This window comes from Equus quagga, chromosome 2 (assembly GCF_021613505.1).
Source record: "Equus quagga isolate Etosha38 chromosome 2, UCLA_HA_Equagga_1.0, whole genome shotgun sequence".
NCBI lineage: Eukaryota > Metazoa > Chordata > Mammalia > Perissodactyla > Equidae > Equus > Equus quagga.
In genome coordinates, this window is record NC_060268.1 from 77,781,502 (window position 1) to 77,798,975 (window position 17,474).

The 17,474-nt window shown below is 41.4% G+C and overlaps 2 protein-coding genes across 7 annotated transcripts in view; one reads left to right on the plus strand and one right to left on the minus strand.

Annotated features, from left to right (window-relative positions):
• The window catches only part of MTMR10 (myotubularin related protein 10), a 48,880-nt gene extending 37,927 nt beyond the window's left edge, over positions 1-10,953 (plus strand). The window contains exons 13-16 of the mRNA XM_046652372.1: positions 2,109-2,278; positions 3,360-3,530; positions 7,023-7,205; positions 7,802-10,953. Of these exons, the coding sequence (XP_046508328.1) occupies positions 2,109-2,278; positions 3,360-3,530; positions 7,023-7,205; positions 7,802-8,398 (1,121 nt within the window). The 3' untranslated portion in view covers positions 8,399-10,953. The remainder of the gene's footprint in view (positions 1-2,108; positions 2,279-3,359; positions 3,531-7,022; positions 7,206-7,801) is intronic.
• Positions 10,954-11,864: 911 nt separating this feature from the next.
• The window catches only part of FAN1 (FANCD2 and FANCI associated nuclease 1), a 30,142-nt gene continuing 24,532 nt past the window's right edge, over positions 11,865-17,474 (minus strand). For 3 of the 6 annotated variants that reach the window (XM_046653765.1, XM_046653764.1, XM_046653766.1), the window contains 4 exons: positions 16,421-16,524; positions 15,651-15,845; positions 14,827-14,955; positions 11,865-12,123 (listed from right to left, as the gene is read on the minus strand). In XM_046653765.1, the coding sequence (XP_046509721.1) occupies positions 11,986-12,123; positions 14,827-14,955; positions 15,651-15,845; positions 16,421-16,524 (566 nt within the window). In that variant the 3' untranslated portion in view covers positions 11,865-11,985. Of the gene's footprint in view, positions 12,124-14,821; positions 14,956-15,050; positions 15,206-15,260; positions 15,338-15,650; positions 15,846-16,420; positions 16,525-17,474 lie in introns of those variants that run through there. The other 3 variants (XM_046653768.1, XR_006887520.1, XM_046653767.1) reach the window with 3 other exon arrangements.

Genomic DNA, 17,474 nt, shown 5'->3' on the forward strand with positions numbered 1-17,474 from the left:
GTTCTTTTGCCCATTCTTCAATTAGGTTGTTCATCTTATTATGAGTTCTAAGAATTCTTTACATATTCTAGATACAACTTCTTTATATAATTTGCAAATATTTTCTCCTAGTCTATGGCTTATCTTCCAAGTTTCTTAATGACTTTTGAAGAACAAATTTTTACATTTTGATAAGTCTAATTTATCCATTTATTTTTTTCTTTCGTGAATCATGTTTTTGGTGTCCTATCTAAGAACTGTTTGCCTAATTCAAAGTCATGAAGACTTTCTGGTGTGTTTTATTCTGTAAAAGTTTTATAGTTTTAGCTCTTACATTTCAGTCTGTGATCCATTATGAATGAATTGTTGTGTATGTTGTTAGGTAAAGGTCTAAATTCATCTTTTTTGTGTGTGTTTGTTGAATTGTCCCAGGACTGTTTGTTGGAAAGAATATCCTCTTCTTTCTCTATTGCTGTGCCTTGTCATCTTTGTCAAAAGTCAGTTGACTGACTATAAATGTTAAGGGTTTGTTTTTAGAGTCTCAGTTTTATTCCATTGATCTTTATGTCTATCCTGTGCTGCTACCACATTATCTTAAGTATTGTAGCTTTAGAGTAAGTTTTGGAATTGAGACATGTAAGCACTCCAGCTTTGTTTTCAAAATTATTTTGTCTGTTCTGGGTCCTTTGCATTTCTGTATAGCTTTTAGGATCAGCAAAATAGCCAACTGGGATTTTGATAGGCATATGTTGAACCCACAGATCAATTTGGGAGCATGCCATCTTAACCATATTGAATCTGCCAATCCATGGAATGAATGTCTTCCCATTTATTTGGATTTTTTTTTTCATTTTGTTAGCAATGTTTTATAGTTTTTAGTGTACAAATTTTGCATTTATTAAATCTCTTCTTTAAGTATTTTATTTTTGGTGCTATTGTGAGTACAGTTGTTCTCTTAATTTCATTTTCGGGTTTATTGTGTACTCAGATTGTTGTGTATAGAATTCCTGCGACCTTACTGAACTCATTTATTATCTCTAGTAATTATTTTGTGGCTTCCTTAGGAATTCTGATACGCAGCAGCGTGTAGTGTGCAAATACGGTGACTGCCTTTTCCTTTCTGATGTGGATGCCTTTGATTTCATTTTCTTGCCTTGTTTCCCTGGCTAGAGCTTCCAGTACAATGTGGAATAGAAGTGGCAAGAGCAAACATCCTGTCTTGTTTCTGATCTTAGGGAGAAGGTGTCCAGTCTTTCACTAATAAGAATGATGTTAGTTGTAAGTTTTTGTAAATTCCTCTTATCAGGTTGAAGTTCCTTTCTGTTCCTAGTTTACTAAGAGTTTTTATTCAGGATGAACATTGGAGTTTCATCACGCAAATGCTTTTTAATGCATCTAATGAGATGATCATGTTACTTTTGTCCGTTATTTTATTAATATGGTGTGTTATTTTAATTGATTGTCAGATATTAAACCAACCTTGCACTTCTGGGATAAATTCTTGCATTCCTGAGATAATTTGGTTTGCTCATATTTTGTTGATTTTTTTTACATCTAATCATATTTTGTTGATGATTTTTACATCTAATCATAAGGGATATTGGTTGGCAATTTTTCTCTGATTTCTTTGGCTGGCTTTTATTCCAGGGTATTATTGGCTTTGTTGAAACGACACCAGCTATAAAAGATGGGAGGGAAATGTGTGCCACCTTTTCAGATGGTGGTGGACAATCCCATTCCTTTCCTTCACCTCTGAGTCACCATGTGGAGTTGTCAGTAGAAAGATTATGTTATATTTAATATCCTCGAGAAAACAGAAATAGAATTGGCCTCTTAAAAGATTTCTACAACAAACCATTGAAATTTTAAAACCATTGAAATAGAAGGTTGTGCTTCTGTTATCTGGAAAATATTTGTATATGAAAGGCCATCTCCGTTAAACACTAATTTAATTGATCTAAAAGTCTATAATATTTTAGAGTTGTTGGAATCCAATGAAATTTTCTAACATAGATTATTTTGAAGGCAGCCTAGGCATAGAATACTGAATTACCTACTTTGCCTTTCCTTCCCTTTCTCTCTTAGCATTTTTCTGTATAGTAATCATTTTCTTTCCATTTTGTTGACAGAGGAGGAAGGAAGAGACTTGAGCTGTATTGTAGCTTCTCTTGTTCAAGTGATGCTGGATCCCTATTTTAGGACAATTACTGGATTTCAGAGTTTGATACAGAAGGAGTGGGTCATGGCAGGATATCAGTTCCTAGACAGATGCAACCACTTAAAGAGATCGGAGAAAGAGGTAACAAAATCTTAATGCTTATTAGCAAGCTTTAAGTGTGCACAAGATAAAATTTGTGTCACTATGTGAAGAGATGTTCCGTCTGTGAAGAGATGAGGCGGCTTTTTAAATACTGCATTTAGTACATCTTAGCTTCCTTAATCTAAGACTAATTAGTGGATTAGAGTCCTAACTGATGGATTTATGAAGATTATCTTAAATATAGGTAAAATTCTAACAAATTGTCATTGAATTTCTCTAAGTTGACAAGTGCCTGAAGAAATGCTGCATCAACTCTTCTGCAAAGCAGATAATGAGCACATTGGATATTTTGAAAAATCAGCTTTGGACTATCACATTTTCTTAGAATGAGGCACATGTGTTAAGAACAGAAAGTTGGGAAGGACATCTTTGTAACGGCTGTGGCGTTAGTGGCTGCCTTGGCTCCATAGTTAAACTGTAAAAGACCTTGCAAGCATCTTACAGACAGGGTTGTTTCAGAGAGCACAGTTTGACTTGGGGTATCCCATGTTTAATAACAAACTATGTTATCTGAGGAAATCTCAACAGTGAATATGTCACTTTTAAAATGCTAGGATTGCTTGGGATGCACTGGGCAAGCTACAGTAGCTGCATGTCACCTCGGGGCTGATGCCAACTGTTGTCTGAAATTCCAAGAAGTTTTCTGGATGCTGAGCTTGCAGGGTCAACCAAAAACTAATTACAGAAATTGGTTTTTGGTTTGGGATTTTCTTTTTTATGTTATAAAGAATTGTTTCCAGAATAGGCTTAAACATATTTTATTGTCCCCCATTCATACATCGACAACCTGCGCATCTGTTTACTTTGCCATTTCAACTTGATATACTAATTAGGCAAGTAAGGGTTGCCATGTTTACCATAGTCGGACATGCTTTCTGGGTCTGACATAAGCTCTGTTTAATCTGTTCACATATCCTGAGCTCAACTCAGGAGCCAAGTGCTTCAGGCTTAGATGTTTTCTTATTAATCACTTCTTTACTATCAGGGATAAATTTGGAAATAAATGTGAACAACTGAAGGACAACATTAAATAATCCCATTTTCTATTTGTATTTGCCAGTCTCCCTTGTTTTTGCTCTTCCTGGATGCCACGTGGCAGCTGTTAGAACAGTACCCAGCAGCTTTCGAGTTCTCGGAGACCTACTTGGCAGTGCTGTATGACAGCACCCGGATCTCCCTGTTCGGCACTTTCCTATTCAACTCTCCTCACCAGCGGGTGAAGCAGAGCACAGTAAGCGACATTGTGGCCGTACCTTTTTTTTTTTTTTTACAACTTTAATGAGATGGAATTGAAGTACTGTTAGCTGTGTATTTAAGTTATAATTTCTGAATGAATGATTTAAAGACTTAAAAATCCAGGAACTTGTTTCATTTGTGTGAATGAGCATTTTATGTATTTTTCTCTGAGGTTCATAATAAACCAGTTTAAAGATGTAAATTATTGTAACCACCTTAAATATTGTGCTCTTGTGTTTATATTTTCACATTTGGGCTGTTCAGATGGGTATTCAAAATATCCTGTTTGAGGACATTTATTTCTTGGGTCAGTAAAAGAATAGTTGTACAGAGCAAGATGATTTTTCTTCAAGAGTTCTATGGAGAAGGAATTTCAGAGATGAAATATAGGCATGGAACTAGACTGGAATTCTCTGTGGGTGCTGGCCAGATATCCTGAGAATCCCACATGCCACAAGCAGTCACTTTTGGGTAGGATTATCAGTTTCTAGTCACAGTTTGTTGACCTAGAAGAAGAATCATGACTAAGGAGGGATTGCAAGCCAAATTTTAACCTAGGTTCTGATTGCCACTGGTCAAACCTTCCAGTACCACAAGTTCTGTCTCAGTCACATTTGAACCAACAACGGGAATAGCCAATAACTGTTGCAGTGCCCATTGAGAGAGTCAACAAGGGCAGCCCTTGTAAGAAGCCTTTGTAAGAAGGAGGTTGCCTTCACGGGGAGCTGTGGAGTCCTCAGCCTTGACAGTAAGGCCCTTGTCCAGGTATTGTGGCCTGGTATAATGTGAGTACCGCCTGGGTCAGGAAACCTGAATCCTGGCCCTATTCTGGGAAAATGTTGAGCCTGGGTTCCTCATCTGTAAAATGGTTCCATCAAACTAACAGTAGTAGCTTTGGCCTCATTGTGTGAGGTGAACACATTTTGTAAACTGTGAAGCATTAGGCAAATTATCCTAAAGAAATGAGTTATTCTAGATTGTGGATGTGAAAGACAATATGCACTGGACGTTTAAGGATATGATTTTATTCAGGCTATTGCAGCAGAGAGAACTTCATTAATGAGAAACATCCCAAAGTAGAGGAAAGGGGCTGGGGCTTCCTTATCCAGGCAGGAAGCAGGAGTGCTGAGGGAGGGGAGCAGGTCCTTCCTCTCAGTGCTCAGCCGTCTGGGCAGTGCTGCTCTCGGGAGCGCCGTCACAGGGGATTTCAGATTGCGTAAGAGGGGAAGGAGACTTTCTGAGGTATATTCTATGTGTCCCTGAAAGGTTTTACCTCTCCCAGTACTGTGCTGAGACTAGTGGAAGGCTCAGGCGCTCCTGAGGTGTGCGAGACTGTTCCTGATGTAATGGTCTCCGAGTTGCTCCTTTTCAATTTTTGTTCATGTTTTGTGCTTGCTGCTTTGCCACAAGCTGGTCCTTCACATGGTTGTGTTTGCCTGCCCTCTTCTCTCCTCTCACTCCCATCACTGCCCCGGGCACACACCGTGCACGCATGCACACAGATGCATGATTTGAGCCTTCAGAATTCACACGAGGCTAGAAGATCACATAGCCTTGTTAGGCGTAGGTGTAAGACGAGAGTACGGAAGCCCCGAGGTCCCGGTGACTGCAGCGCGTTGCGTGGGCACCCGAGCAGAAGACTGTGGAGGCCGGCGGGGGCCCCGGAGACGTGCTCCTCACTCCTGCTTCTTGGCTGGCTTCTGGATGTTTACAAATAGATTTCTATGCAGGAATAAAAGTCAACAAATATTTTTTTAAAGTATATCATCTGCTTTCCCTGTTCCATGCTTTGTGCTGTATTTTTTTCATTTGGCTTTTTTCAAAAGCTTTTTCTGGCAAATACTAACATGAATCCCTCCCTCCCTCCGTATTTCGTGTTCGTAATTTGATGTGACAGCAGGACTGGAGGTCCTCAGGGCTGCCTCTGCTCTCCCGAGAGGCCTGGCCCCTGACCTAAGGGTCCTGATTCTTGGCATGACGGCTGTTCTCAGTCCCTTCCACGTGGCCATAGCCCAGAGGGTGTCTTTCCATTCTGCGGCCACCTCAGATGCTGGCAATCAGATACTGTTTGTGGAAAACCTGATCATCTTCCTTGGGCATAAATGTTTTTAGTTTTCACATTAAAAGAAAGATGATTGTTTCTGTATACTTTCCTAAGGGCCATTAAAACAGATTGGGTTTTATGTTTTACAAGATTTCAGCTCTTAACAATACTATTTTCTAAAGTAAATGGATTGTTTTTATCCATGCTTTCATATGATCCATGTTTTCATATGATGAAATTTAAAATAACTAAAAAAATAAATGTATTGGTGCTTAATGAATTAAGTTTTGCTTAGTTGAAATAGAAGGTTCTGTGAACTGCCCCATGGCGTTAGCTTCCCCACTTCCTGCTGGCCCCACGCTGCACCGCGGCCTGGGTACTGCCTGGCAGGGGTGCGGAGATGGCTGCCCGACTGCAGCACTTTTTTCCTAAGAACATGTAGTCTTCGCCTTTTGTCTAATTTCCAAAGAAATTCTTGTTTTTTGTGGAAAATCTGGAGAATACCAAAAGGTACAGAGCAAAAAATAAGAATCAGTCATTTCCCACCATCCAGAGACTCAGTATTTTGGGGTATTTCCTCCAGAGAACTAATCCGTACAAACTGTCATGGTAGCCTGCTTTGGTCTCTCAACCAAGACTACATTCCTTGTCTACATCGCTGAGTGCGGCTGCAGAGTTGGAGACAGTCTGCTCCTTTGCTCCTCCACATCGAGGCGCTGGGCTGTCACCCTGTAGCTTTGTGCTGCCGGTGTTTGCTGCAGGGAAAGCTGGGTCACCAGGCTTCGTGAACCCGCAGTGGGGCTGGAGGAGGGCTGCAGTGAGCAAGGGGCCCAGCTGCGCCCATGGGTTCCATGATCTTGGCCGAATGCTTGGCCCTCGGGGGAATTCATTCCTGCCTCCCTGCTTCTAGGCCATGGGCCAGATATTTAAAGGTCACTGGGTAAGTGAAGTGTGGCTCTCCATTTAGAAAAAAAGGTATAACATAGATGACAGTGTTTTCCACCCAAAGATTGTTTTGCTAATCCGCTTACCAAGTTTCATTCCCAACAGGTAATTGTGTAAATGTATGGTCATGTACTTAAAAAGTAAAATGTTGCAATTATAAAAATAACTTTGGCACGTTTAAGACTGTATGGTACCACATTAGTGAAGTTTTACTTCTCCTAGTAACATACTCATTGCCCAGAGGGTCCAGCTGCTTTGGTTTCTTCGGGAAGAAACGCGCTCTCCTCGCTCGTGCCGAGTATGCAGGGTTCCTCTGCTCCGAGTGCCGAGAATGTGTCTTCTCTTGAGGGAGAATGTGCTGCTCTAGTGGGTTTGGAGTTGCTCTAGTTCAGAAATTTAACTTGAATAGTGATGGATGGCTCATCAAAAAGAAAATTTATATGAGAAAATCTTTAGTTTGGCATCTTTTCACAAATGTTCAAATATTTTATTTTGCAGGAATTTGCTATAAGCAAAAATATCCAGTTGGGTGATGAAAAGGGTTTAAGATTCCCCTCAGTTTGGGACTGGTCTCTTCAGTTTACAGCAAAGGATCGCACCCTTTTCCATAACCCCTTGTACATTGGAAAGAGCTCGCCTTGTGTGCAAAACGGTTCTGTGAAATCTTTCAAACGGACAAAAGTAAGTGACAAAAGGCCCTACCAATAAACATCTGGTATCTGCTCACAGCTAACCCAAACGTCTTTTTCAGGACACAGAGTGTTAAAGGTCAACTCACGTCCTGTGACAACACTGCCAGTGCAGGTTTTGAGGGACCATTTACTTTTTAATTGAAACAACTGTACCCTGACTTCTCAGGCCCACGAAGCCCTGGTCAGCATCTGAGAGGCAGCAGATTGCGCCTTTGAGCCTGGGAGGCCCCGTTCCTGAAACCTATCCACTCTGCCTGTTCTTTCTAGAATCACCCAGCTCTAGATTTTTTCTAACCCAGAAGTCTTAGAAATTTGCACTTAAACAAATGAATGACTAGGATGTGTCACCCCCAACCCCCTGCAGGCTAGTGGTACTGGCCAAGGCAGAGGCGAGGCCTGAAAGAGTTAACTCCAGTGCCGGAGGATTGGAATACCTATCACAAGGGCAGGAACAGAATGTTCTTTAAGGCCAAAATTCCACCAGTTTTTCCTAATACCAAGTTTAAATTTGCCATTGCGCCTTTACTGTCTTTCTAAAGAGGGGAGGCTCCAGGAAAATAATGCTAAAATCTCTCTTCCGTACAGAAAAGCTACAGCTCCACGCTAAGAGGAATGCCGGCTTCCTTAAAGAATGGGATCCTCAGTGACCAGGAATTACTTCCAAGGAGAAATTCACTAATATTAAAAGTAAAGCCAGAGCCTCCTCAGCAGACCGACAGCCAGGACAGCGGGGTGGAGCAGTATTTTAGAGAATGCTTTTCCAAACCAGTTGACCTGCACGGTGTTATTCTGCCACATCTCTCTGGAACACACATAAAACTGTGGAAACTGTGCTACTTCCGCTGGGTTCCCGAGGCCCAGATCAACCTCGGGGGCTCCATCACTGCTTTTCACAGGCTCTCCCTGCTGGCCGACGAGGTGGACGTGCTCAGCAGGACGCTCCGGCAGCCCCACAGCGGCCCTTTGGAGGCCTGCTACGCGGAGCTGGACCGGAGCAGGCTGTACTTCCGAGCCAGCGGCCCACACGATGCTTCGGGGACGCCCGAGTTTCTCTCCTCCTCGTTTCCCTTTTCTCCTGTAGGCAATCTATGCAGACGAAGCATTTTAGGAACACCATTAAGCAAATTTTTGAGTGGGGCCAAAATATGGTTATCTACTGAGACACTAGCAAATGAAGACTAAAATGTACTCTTTTTCTGAACACTTTGAGGGAAGCTATAAATGATTTTCCTCTGAATTGAAATTGCTAACCAAGGCATTTGAAGCTCTAATAATTTTATATGTAAGAGTAACAGTTGGAATTTGCACTAACATTTAAAAAGATGTATTATTCAGTTTTTTAAAAGATAGCTGTAAATTTTGTTTCTTACATCCTCTGTCATCTTAGGTCTGGCTCATTTTTAGGTGATTTGCAGGCAACATTCCCCCACTCTTACTACTGTGATCAAACTAATCAGGTTTTGTCCATGACGTTGATTTTGTCTGCATCCATTTTTCCTAGCACCTCCTAAAGGTCACCTGATCCTGGTCAGATTAGCAACCCAAAGAAGCAGATGTCAGGAAAGTTAAGAAATTAGTAGTTATTTTCAAGAAGCATCTGACACACTCCTCAGCAGGCATTAGTAGGTATTCCTGTATTTTTCTGTCACTGTCTCTTTTCTCTGCTTGAACTCACCTGAGGGTTCAGTGTTCCCGGGCCATAATTTATTTTAGATCACTTTATTGGGACCTTAGATCACTGTGTTTTAAAATCACGAGTTTGCTTTTACTTCATAGGACTGACTTCCAAGTGATATGCACTGTTAACTTTAAAAGCATTTGCTGTAGATAATATAATTAAACTTAGAAGTGCCTTTGACATTAATATTAAGGTAGGAATAACAGTAAAATTTCAGTTTTTAAAATTAGGGTGTTAAAATCCCTCTGCATATTGGAAACAGCCTTTTCACACTTAGCTTCATACCAATAGGCAGGAATCCCCAAAGCCACATTTCTGTCCCTCTGAAAGTCACCGAGGACCAGTGGGCCTGTGGGGTGGTCAGTGTTGGTGCTGTCCAGGAGCAGCGGGGCGAGTGCCGTCTGCACAGAGACCCACCCTCAAAAATAGAGGGCTTCCTCAGAGGCATTTGGGCCTTTCTTCCAGTGTGGTGAACTGTTGTTGGCACTTTCCCTTGGAAATAACTCATGGGGCCCTGAGTCAGGTCACCTGCAGATAAGTCCCCTTCCCTCAACATTCTTAATACTTAGGAATAGAGAACAGGAGAAACAAAGACATAGTCTCTCAAAATACTGCCATTTTAATAAGTAGCGAGGGAAGCAGACCTGCATCCTGACCTCTGACAGCAACATTAAGAGGAGACTGAGCAGCACGCTCAGGTGTGCTCTTGGTCTGAAACGCCCTTGTTTTCACATTGTGTGACAGGAGCCCAGCCAAAGCCGCAGCAAGGACGTTTAGCACCATCCCCCATCCACCCCTCATCCCCAGTCCCTGTTTAAAAGATGGATACTTTACAATTTGGCTGTTATTTAGAGTTTCTTAAACTGCTGTCTTAAGCTTTTAAAATATTTTTTTAATAAAGTATCTAGTTAGCTTATTTCCTTTTCTAAAACAAGTTTTGTCAAAACAATGTGTTTTACCTTTATATGTAATGAATAACTTTCTATTTGAATTACTTGCCTTTTAAAAATGTTTGATAATGTCTCCAGATTTAAAGGGACAGAAGTTTCTATACAGTGTCTTAGGAAATTCATCTTGTGGATAAAACCAGTGTTTTTGCCAACTTGTTGCCTAGAGAATCAGGGCTTTTTTCCGATTGTTGCCATTAAACATTTGATAGTCCTTGACTGGAAACCAGTCCCACCCCCTTAAAACACCACAGCGTACCCTGCCACTGAGAGTGTAATCATAATTCTCCCTTTCTCATTAAGCTGCTTTCTTATTATTACAAATTGTTCTAAATTTATTATTTTCTTGGGTTGAGCGTTTATTTCTCTGTAATTTTCTTCCCTCACACATTTATTTCAATTCCCTTAGTAATTCTTTGTTAATTTACACGTTTAAAAAAGATTAGGTACTATTAATACTATTTTAAAATAGAAAATGGGGATATTTTTGTATGCTAATCAAATGTAGTAAAATATAGTTCCTTGTTTTATTTTTGCTGGACAGTTGTTCTCTCATGATTATTGTGCCTCCGTGTGTCATGCATAATATGAAAAACAACTACAACAGCCTTACGTCCTGGCCAGTGCAAAGCTGCCTGGCATCTCTGCTAATAAAAAGGCCATTGTGGTGCTGGCAGTGCTCAGTGTGGGTATGCACGCTGTACCAAAGAGCGCCCCAGACAGCAGCCCCGCCTCACGTGGAGCCTGTGCTCATGGAAGGCCACGCAGACCGCACACAGCTTTGGCCTTTCTAGGACTGAACTGAAAGACAGACAATGTCTTACTGTTATTTTATGATGGAAACCAATTTTAAAACCAAAAATGTCTAATTTTATTTAAGAAAAGTATAATTTGTGCTAACAGGGTGAAAATTCAACACACCCTTCAACAAAATCTGCTTGCTGTAGCAGTAACCTTGAGTAGTTAAAACTTGATTTTGAGAGAAAACTAAAACCTTTGTGCCTAAAATTGATTATAACTTGAGTTAAGGTAGGATGAGCAGGAAGATAAGAAAGCTTGTTCAACAGTATGAATGTAAAGGAAATTTTGACTGGTAAATAAAATTTCCACAGAAATTGTTTGTTGGTGTTATCAATACAAAATCATCTACAAGAACATAGCGATTCAAGAAGTGAAAGCATTTTCTTCCAACTGTACCTGTGTATGTGTCATCTCCAAAGCAGTGATCAATGACATTTTTCACACGGGTTCAGAACTGGCTGTCATTAAGGCCATGTGGGTATTCATGGACCATGCCCTACCTTGTCTTCCAGTCAATAAGTCAAAAAGCTAGGGAGGAACATTTCCCTAAGAAGGTCTCAAAAGTACTCCATGGGAGCCTGTGATCCCAGTCCCTGACTCCCGGGCCGACCACTCTGATGGATCCCTTCCTGCCACGAAAATTTCCCCAGCCTGAGACTCTTCCAGTGACGAGCAGTCCTATGCCAGTTACACTGTCTGTACAGAAATCTGATCTAGTCATTAGGGTGTTCCCAAGGAGAGGGAGGAAAGGGACAATTGCCGTTGATAAAGACTAGTCATTCCTTCGGTGATCCAGGCCCAATTAGTAAGAGTAAGCATTGGCAGATGAAATAAGGAACTTAATGAGAATATTTTTTAATTCCTAAAGAAATCAGAATTTCAACTGTATGCCCTTCTTGGATAATCACAAAACAAGAATGTTGAACAGCTGAGTGTGTAGAGCCGTAGAGAAGAACTCAGATAAATTCAAGAATCTCTGTTTCCGGTATACTTATTAGAAGCATTGTGTATGCTACTTTTATAAAAGACCCAAAGCTCTGAATCATCTCATTTGTTGGGGGTTTTTCCTGCTTTTTTGTAAGTCTAATTTACTAGATGCATCTAGCTCCTAAAATAGCCACCCAGGTTTTTGCCTCTTAAAAAGTTCATTGCTTACATGGAATCAATGACTGTTTTCAAGCCAATACCAAGTTTTGTGATAAGCAGACAGTGTACAATGATGAGTCATTAACCATAAGGTTTATTACTCAATCAAAATCAAAATTAAATAAAATACAATAACGCTTTATGCTTTTGAAAATCTTAAATCCATGTATAACCAGATATTCCCAATGACATAGCTCTTAGTTAAGATTTCTGCTCTTAGCTCCAACTGCAACCACATGGCAGACTTCGACCTCAGCCCCCAACTTCTGCAGTTCATCCAGCCAGATCATTTGCTTATGCGAAAGTCGGTCATTGGGGCCTTTAACTTCCACCAGCTGGAAGATAAGTTAAAAAGTTCTTAGGATCTTACTGAAACAGAATAGCCGTTCAAATAAGCTATTGTAGTTTTCACTAACAACTATTTAAATGGCTTATTCTACTACACTGCTGTACTTATATATATATAACAAATAAATATATATGAAATTCATTGAGAAATTTTTTGATAGAAACTAGATGGTTCTTCACAGAGAATTAGTAAGTTGATTCTTAATACAGCAATTGAAAAATAGTTTCAAAGCATGCACTGGATTGTTGCTCCCCTGCTTAAAACCCTTCAATTACTTTTAGTTATATTTGTAATTAAATCCAAATTTCTTACCATGACCTACAAACTATGATCTGATCTGGGCCCTGCTGCCACTCCAAAAGCCTTGCAGGTCCTGAGACAGACGACCTCTTTCCAACACAAGGGCCCTTCCTGACTTGCTGTCCCTCTGCCTAGGACATTTCTACCTGATCTTGCCTTCAACGCTCAGCTCAAATTCATCTCAGAGAGGTCCAGCACATCCTAAGTAGGGTCGTTCCTGTGTAATTCTTTCAGGGCATTTATCATAAGATAAAACTGTTCATTACATATCGGCTCCATGAAGGCAGGAATTCTGTCAATTTTGTTCACTGCAGATTACTCAACTTCAAGACATAGCAATAAAAACTATCCAAAATGAAGTATAGAAAAAAATTTGTAATAAGCAGAGGATTCAGAAGCCTAATAGATATTTAATTAGAGTCCCTAAAGGGAAGAGAGAAAAATATTTGAAGAAATAATGGCCAAAAATTTTCTGAATTTGATGGAAACTATAAACCCAAAGACCGAAGGAGCTCAGAACCCCAGACACAGAAACATAACACTACACTAAGAAGCATCATAATTAAATTGCATCATCAGTGATAGAGGGAATATCTTAAAAACAGCCAGAATTTTTTAAAGCCAGAGGGAAAAGATTACAGATTTCTCACTGGAAACAATGTAAGCTAGAAGACATAGACCAATATTTGTTAAAGCATCGAAAGAAAACAACTGTCAACAAAAAATTCTTTGCCCAGAGAAAATATTTTTCAAAAACAAAGGTGAAATAAAGACTCAAAGACATACAAAATCTAAATAATTCATTACTAGGAGACCTCCACTCAAGAAATGATAAAGGAAGTTCTGCGAGCAGGAGAAGAGTGATAGCACATGGAATCTGGATCAACACAGGCACTGGAATTAGCACCCACGTGAGTAAATATAAAGACTCTTGTTAATCCACTGTGAAAGCACAGATAATGAGTGTGGAGGTTCTAACATGCAGAAGTATAATGTATGAACACAGCACAAAGGCTGGGAGAGGAGATACAAAAATATACTAATGTAAGGTTCTTCATACTATACAGGGAATAGTACATCACTTGAAGGTAAGTAAGTTTAAGATACACACTGTAAACACTGATGCAACTACTTAAAAACAAAGAGTTACAGCTAACAAGCCAACAAAGGGATAAAATGCAGTCTTAAAAAGGCAGAAAAAAAGGGAAAGGGGGAACAAAAGAGCTGAGACAAATAGAACACAAATATGAAGGTGGTAGATTTAAAGCCAAACATCAATAATCACATTAAATATAAATGTTCCAAACACTCAAGTTAAAAGGCAGAAGTTGTCAAGTTAAATTAAAAAGTAAGACCCAACTATATGCTGCCTACAAGAACCTCATAATAAATACATAGACAAAATAAGTTAAAAGAATGGAAAATGACATATCATGTTAACTAATCAAAAGAAAGCTGGAGTGGCTATCTATTAATAATATCAGTCAATTTCAGAGAAAAGAACACTACTAGGAATAAAGGAGGGTCATTTCATAATGATAAACAGGTCAAAGAAGACATGAGAATCCTAAAAGTTTATACATCTAATAATAGCGCTTCTTCACAATATATGGAGCAAATGTTGATAGAACTGCAAGGAGAAATACGCAAATCCACAATTATAGTCAGAGATGTCATATGACACCAAAAGCATGATCTATTAAGGAACAGATAAGTTGGACTTTGTCCAAATTTAAAACTTCTGCTCTTCAAAAGACATGCTTAAGAGAATGAAAAGACAAGCCACAAACTGGAATGAAATAAATATCTGATAAAGAACTTGTATTCAGAATTCTTTTTTTTCAAACACAAAACTTTATATTAATAAGAAAACAACCAACCCTGATGGGCAGCAGGGTGAGACCAGGGTGAGGCAAGGGAGGTGCCCAGTGTATAACACAGGAGGAGGTGCTCACTCTCCAGGAGCTTCGAAAATGGCTCCAATCATCCTGGCCTCCTGGTGTGCACACCCTGCGGAATCCCCTCCCTCTGAGTGTGGGATGGACCTAGTGACTTGCTTCTAACAGTAGAACACAGCAAAAGTGACGGAATGTCACTTCGAAGATGGGGTTACAAGAGACTGACTTCTGTCTTGCTCACACTCGAGCTCTTCTCACTCGCCAACTCTGATGAAACAAGCCGCCATGCAGGAGCTGCTCAGTGGCAAGGCCTACACACAAGGACCTGAGGAGCCTCCGCCAACAGCCACCAAGGAACCCCGGCCCTCAGTCCAACAGCTCTCAAGGGATTCAATCCTGCCAACAGCCATGCGAGAAATGCCAGCATTGTTGCCTTTGATTAAGTTGCTCATAAAACTACAAAAACGACTTTCTATTCTGGTTCAACTGACCTTAAAGCGATGACTTTGGGAGTTCCACACAACCAGGTCGGGGAGGCCCCCTCGGCAGTGTCGAAAGTCCACAGCCAGGCGCCTGCACACACCACTAAGGACACGGCCTCCCAAGCAGGAAACAAGATCCTGAACACAAAATACATAGTTACCCATCCCCTTGTGAGAGAGACCCTGAAATACTTCCAGTGATCATGGGACAGAGAAAACTCGGGGTAATTCACCAGAAATGGATTCCAAGGACACCAGGTGCTGTTTTGCTGCTTGGATGGGGCTCCAGAGCCACTGGCTAAAATTCTCACTGGCAAACTCTGGGAAACCTGTTTTCCTTTGGTCAGTTATCATACTTCTTCCCAGTAGGGAGAATCCTGGGGAGCAGCTGAGGAAGAGGGAATTTGGAGTAAGCGCTCAGGAATATGACAGTGATGACTCACAGAGGCCAGCAGTCACAGGAACAGGGACGGCTGCCTTCCTGTCAGGGGCCATAGGTCAGGCAAAGGGAAGCTGTGAACTGAGGGGAGAGAAGGCATAACTGGGGCTTGTTTTATGCCCTGATGTGTTCCTGTCAATAACAGTGGCATCTAGGCTGGGGTATTATCATATTCATACAGACACGTGCATGCACACACACATATACATACATGTGCATACACGTGTACAGGTATGCATGTGTGTGTATATATCCACGCATGCCTACAGACACACATGTATATACACATCCGTGTATGCGTATGCATCTTGACACAGTTGCCGAAAAGACACCTAGCCTTGGGGGATGGGGGAGGGTGTTACTTTCTGACCAAATCTTGCAGGCAGATTTTCACCTGAGCCTGCTGAAGAGAAGCAAAGCGATCCCAGCTGACAATGGAAGCCACTCTGCCTTCCTGCGCCTGCCACGCAGCTGCCACCCAGGCTCGCAGGCTCTCTGGAGGGGCACCGTGAATCAGCTGCAGCCTGGCCTCGATGGCCTGCCGCCTGCTTTCGAAGAAGCTGTCTGTACACAAGTCCAGTGGGAGTGCCTGTGTTGCAGGGAAAACAAGCTCTCACTTTGGGCCTGGAGAGAACCTTAATCAGAAGAATATTCAATACCTATAAAGTTTGGAAATTGGCCAATTTGATTGAATTGATACATTCCTTTTCTCAAAAGATATGTAAAAATTATCTAAGTAATGTAATATAAAAGCAACTTATTCCACTGGTTTTTAGAGTAATAGTTTGCAAAAAGAGCATTAAGTAAACTCAGTGGAACTCTTGGTAGGCACACGTGACACAGCACACCGGGCAGAGCGCTAGCACCAACACTTGCTCAGTGAAGGGCTGAAGAAACTTACCCTGAAAGTTTCAAATGGAATTCTGAAGGTAAACTAGGCCTAAAGTTTAAAACTTAACATACTTACATTTTAAATTCCATGAATCAGATTTTAAAATTAAAAGCTATCTTTACACTGGAATTAGCACCATGATCCAAAACCCGGTAACAAGAGGCAGGCTTCCCACGGCTGCAGACACATGGACACAGGTGGGCGTGAAGCGCGCAAGCACAGAAGCATCTGCTCCCTTAAAAAGTACCCTCTTGCTTCAACATAACAGGTACCTGGTAGGCGTTTCTGAAGACATCTGGGACTCCATCCATGAAGATTATGTCCCACAGGAGGAGGCCATAGAGCGTGCTAAAGGTGGACCCTTCCCCATGGATCCCTAAGAGAAAGTCACACACATGGAAGAAAAATCAGTTTTTTCTAGTTGTTAAAAACCTCCACCATGACCTATTCCCTACTCAGTTTGAAGGAAATAATAGAACTATTTTAGATGCAAGAGCAAATGCTGTTTTTATGCCATTCCTAGCTCACATTTTTACATTATATTGTTTATATACAGAAGCCTCATTTAAGGGCAAAAATCAAAGTAATCATGGGAAAGTTCAAGTGCACATTGAAAGCCACAAAACAATGGTTTTCAAACTTTAGTGGAAAACCTAAGGAACATGTTTAAAAATAAATTAATAAAAGCAGATTACCTCCTCAGGTTCTGGGGGTTCAATTCAACGGGTCTGGGTAGGCCCAGAATCCTGCGAGGGGCTCTGGGCAGGAGCCCCTTGGTTCACTTGAAAAGCGCTTTCTGGAAGGGATCTGACAAGGAGGCCGAGCATTCTGGGAGCCTGCGTCCTCTGATCTAGCAGGTGCTGCCTTCACTCACCTCATTCGACCCAGCATTCCATCACTTCGGCCTGAACAAGCGTGCCCAGTGTTTCTAAGATTCATGGTTTTTATAGAAACCCTGCACCTCAGAGACGACCTAGTTCAGACCTCATGCCACACACTAACTCACTGATTGGGAGATGACCTCAGAGAGGTCCATCACGTGCCCCAGGCCACATAAATGTCAGAGTCTGGAGGGCGACGAAGGGCTCAGTCTTGGCACAGCACACAGCCCTGTCTCCCAGAGCAAGTCCTTCTCTGCACTTCCCCACAGCCGCCCGGGGAAGTGGCTGTGTGGACGCCCCTCTCCCCAGATTACTGCCTTGGCTGCAGGAGGCGCTGACTCCCATGATGCCCTCCTGCCAGGCTGGAACACATTTCTCCATGATGGCAGAAGAGCTCCTCTGGCTGGTGGGCCCCATCCCACTGTGCAGTCACGGTCAGCACAGG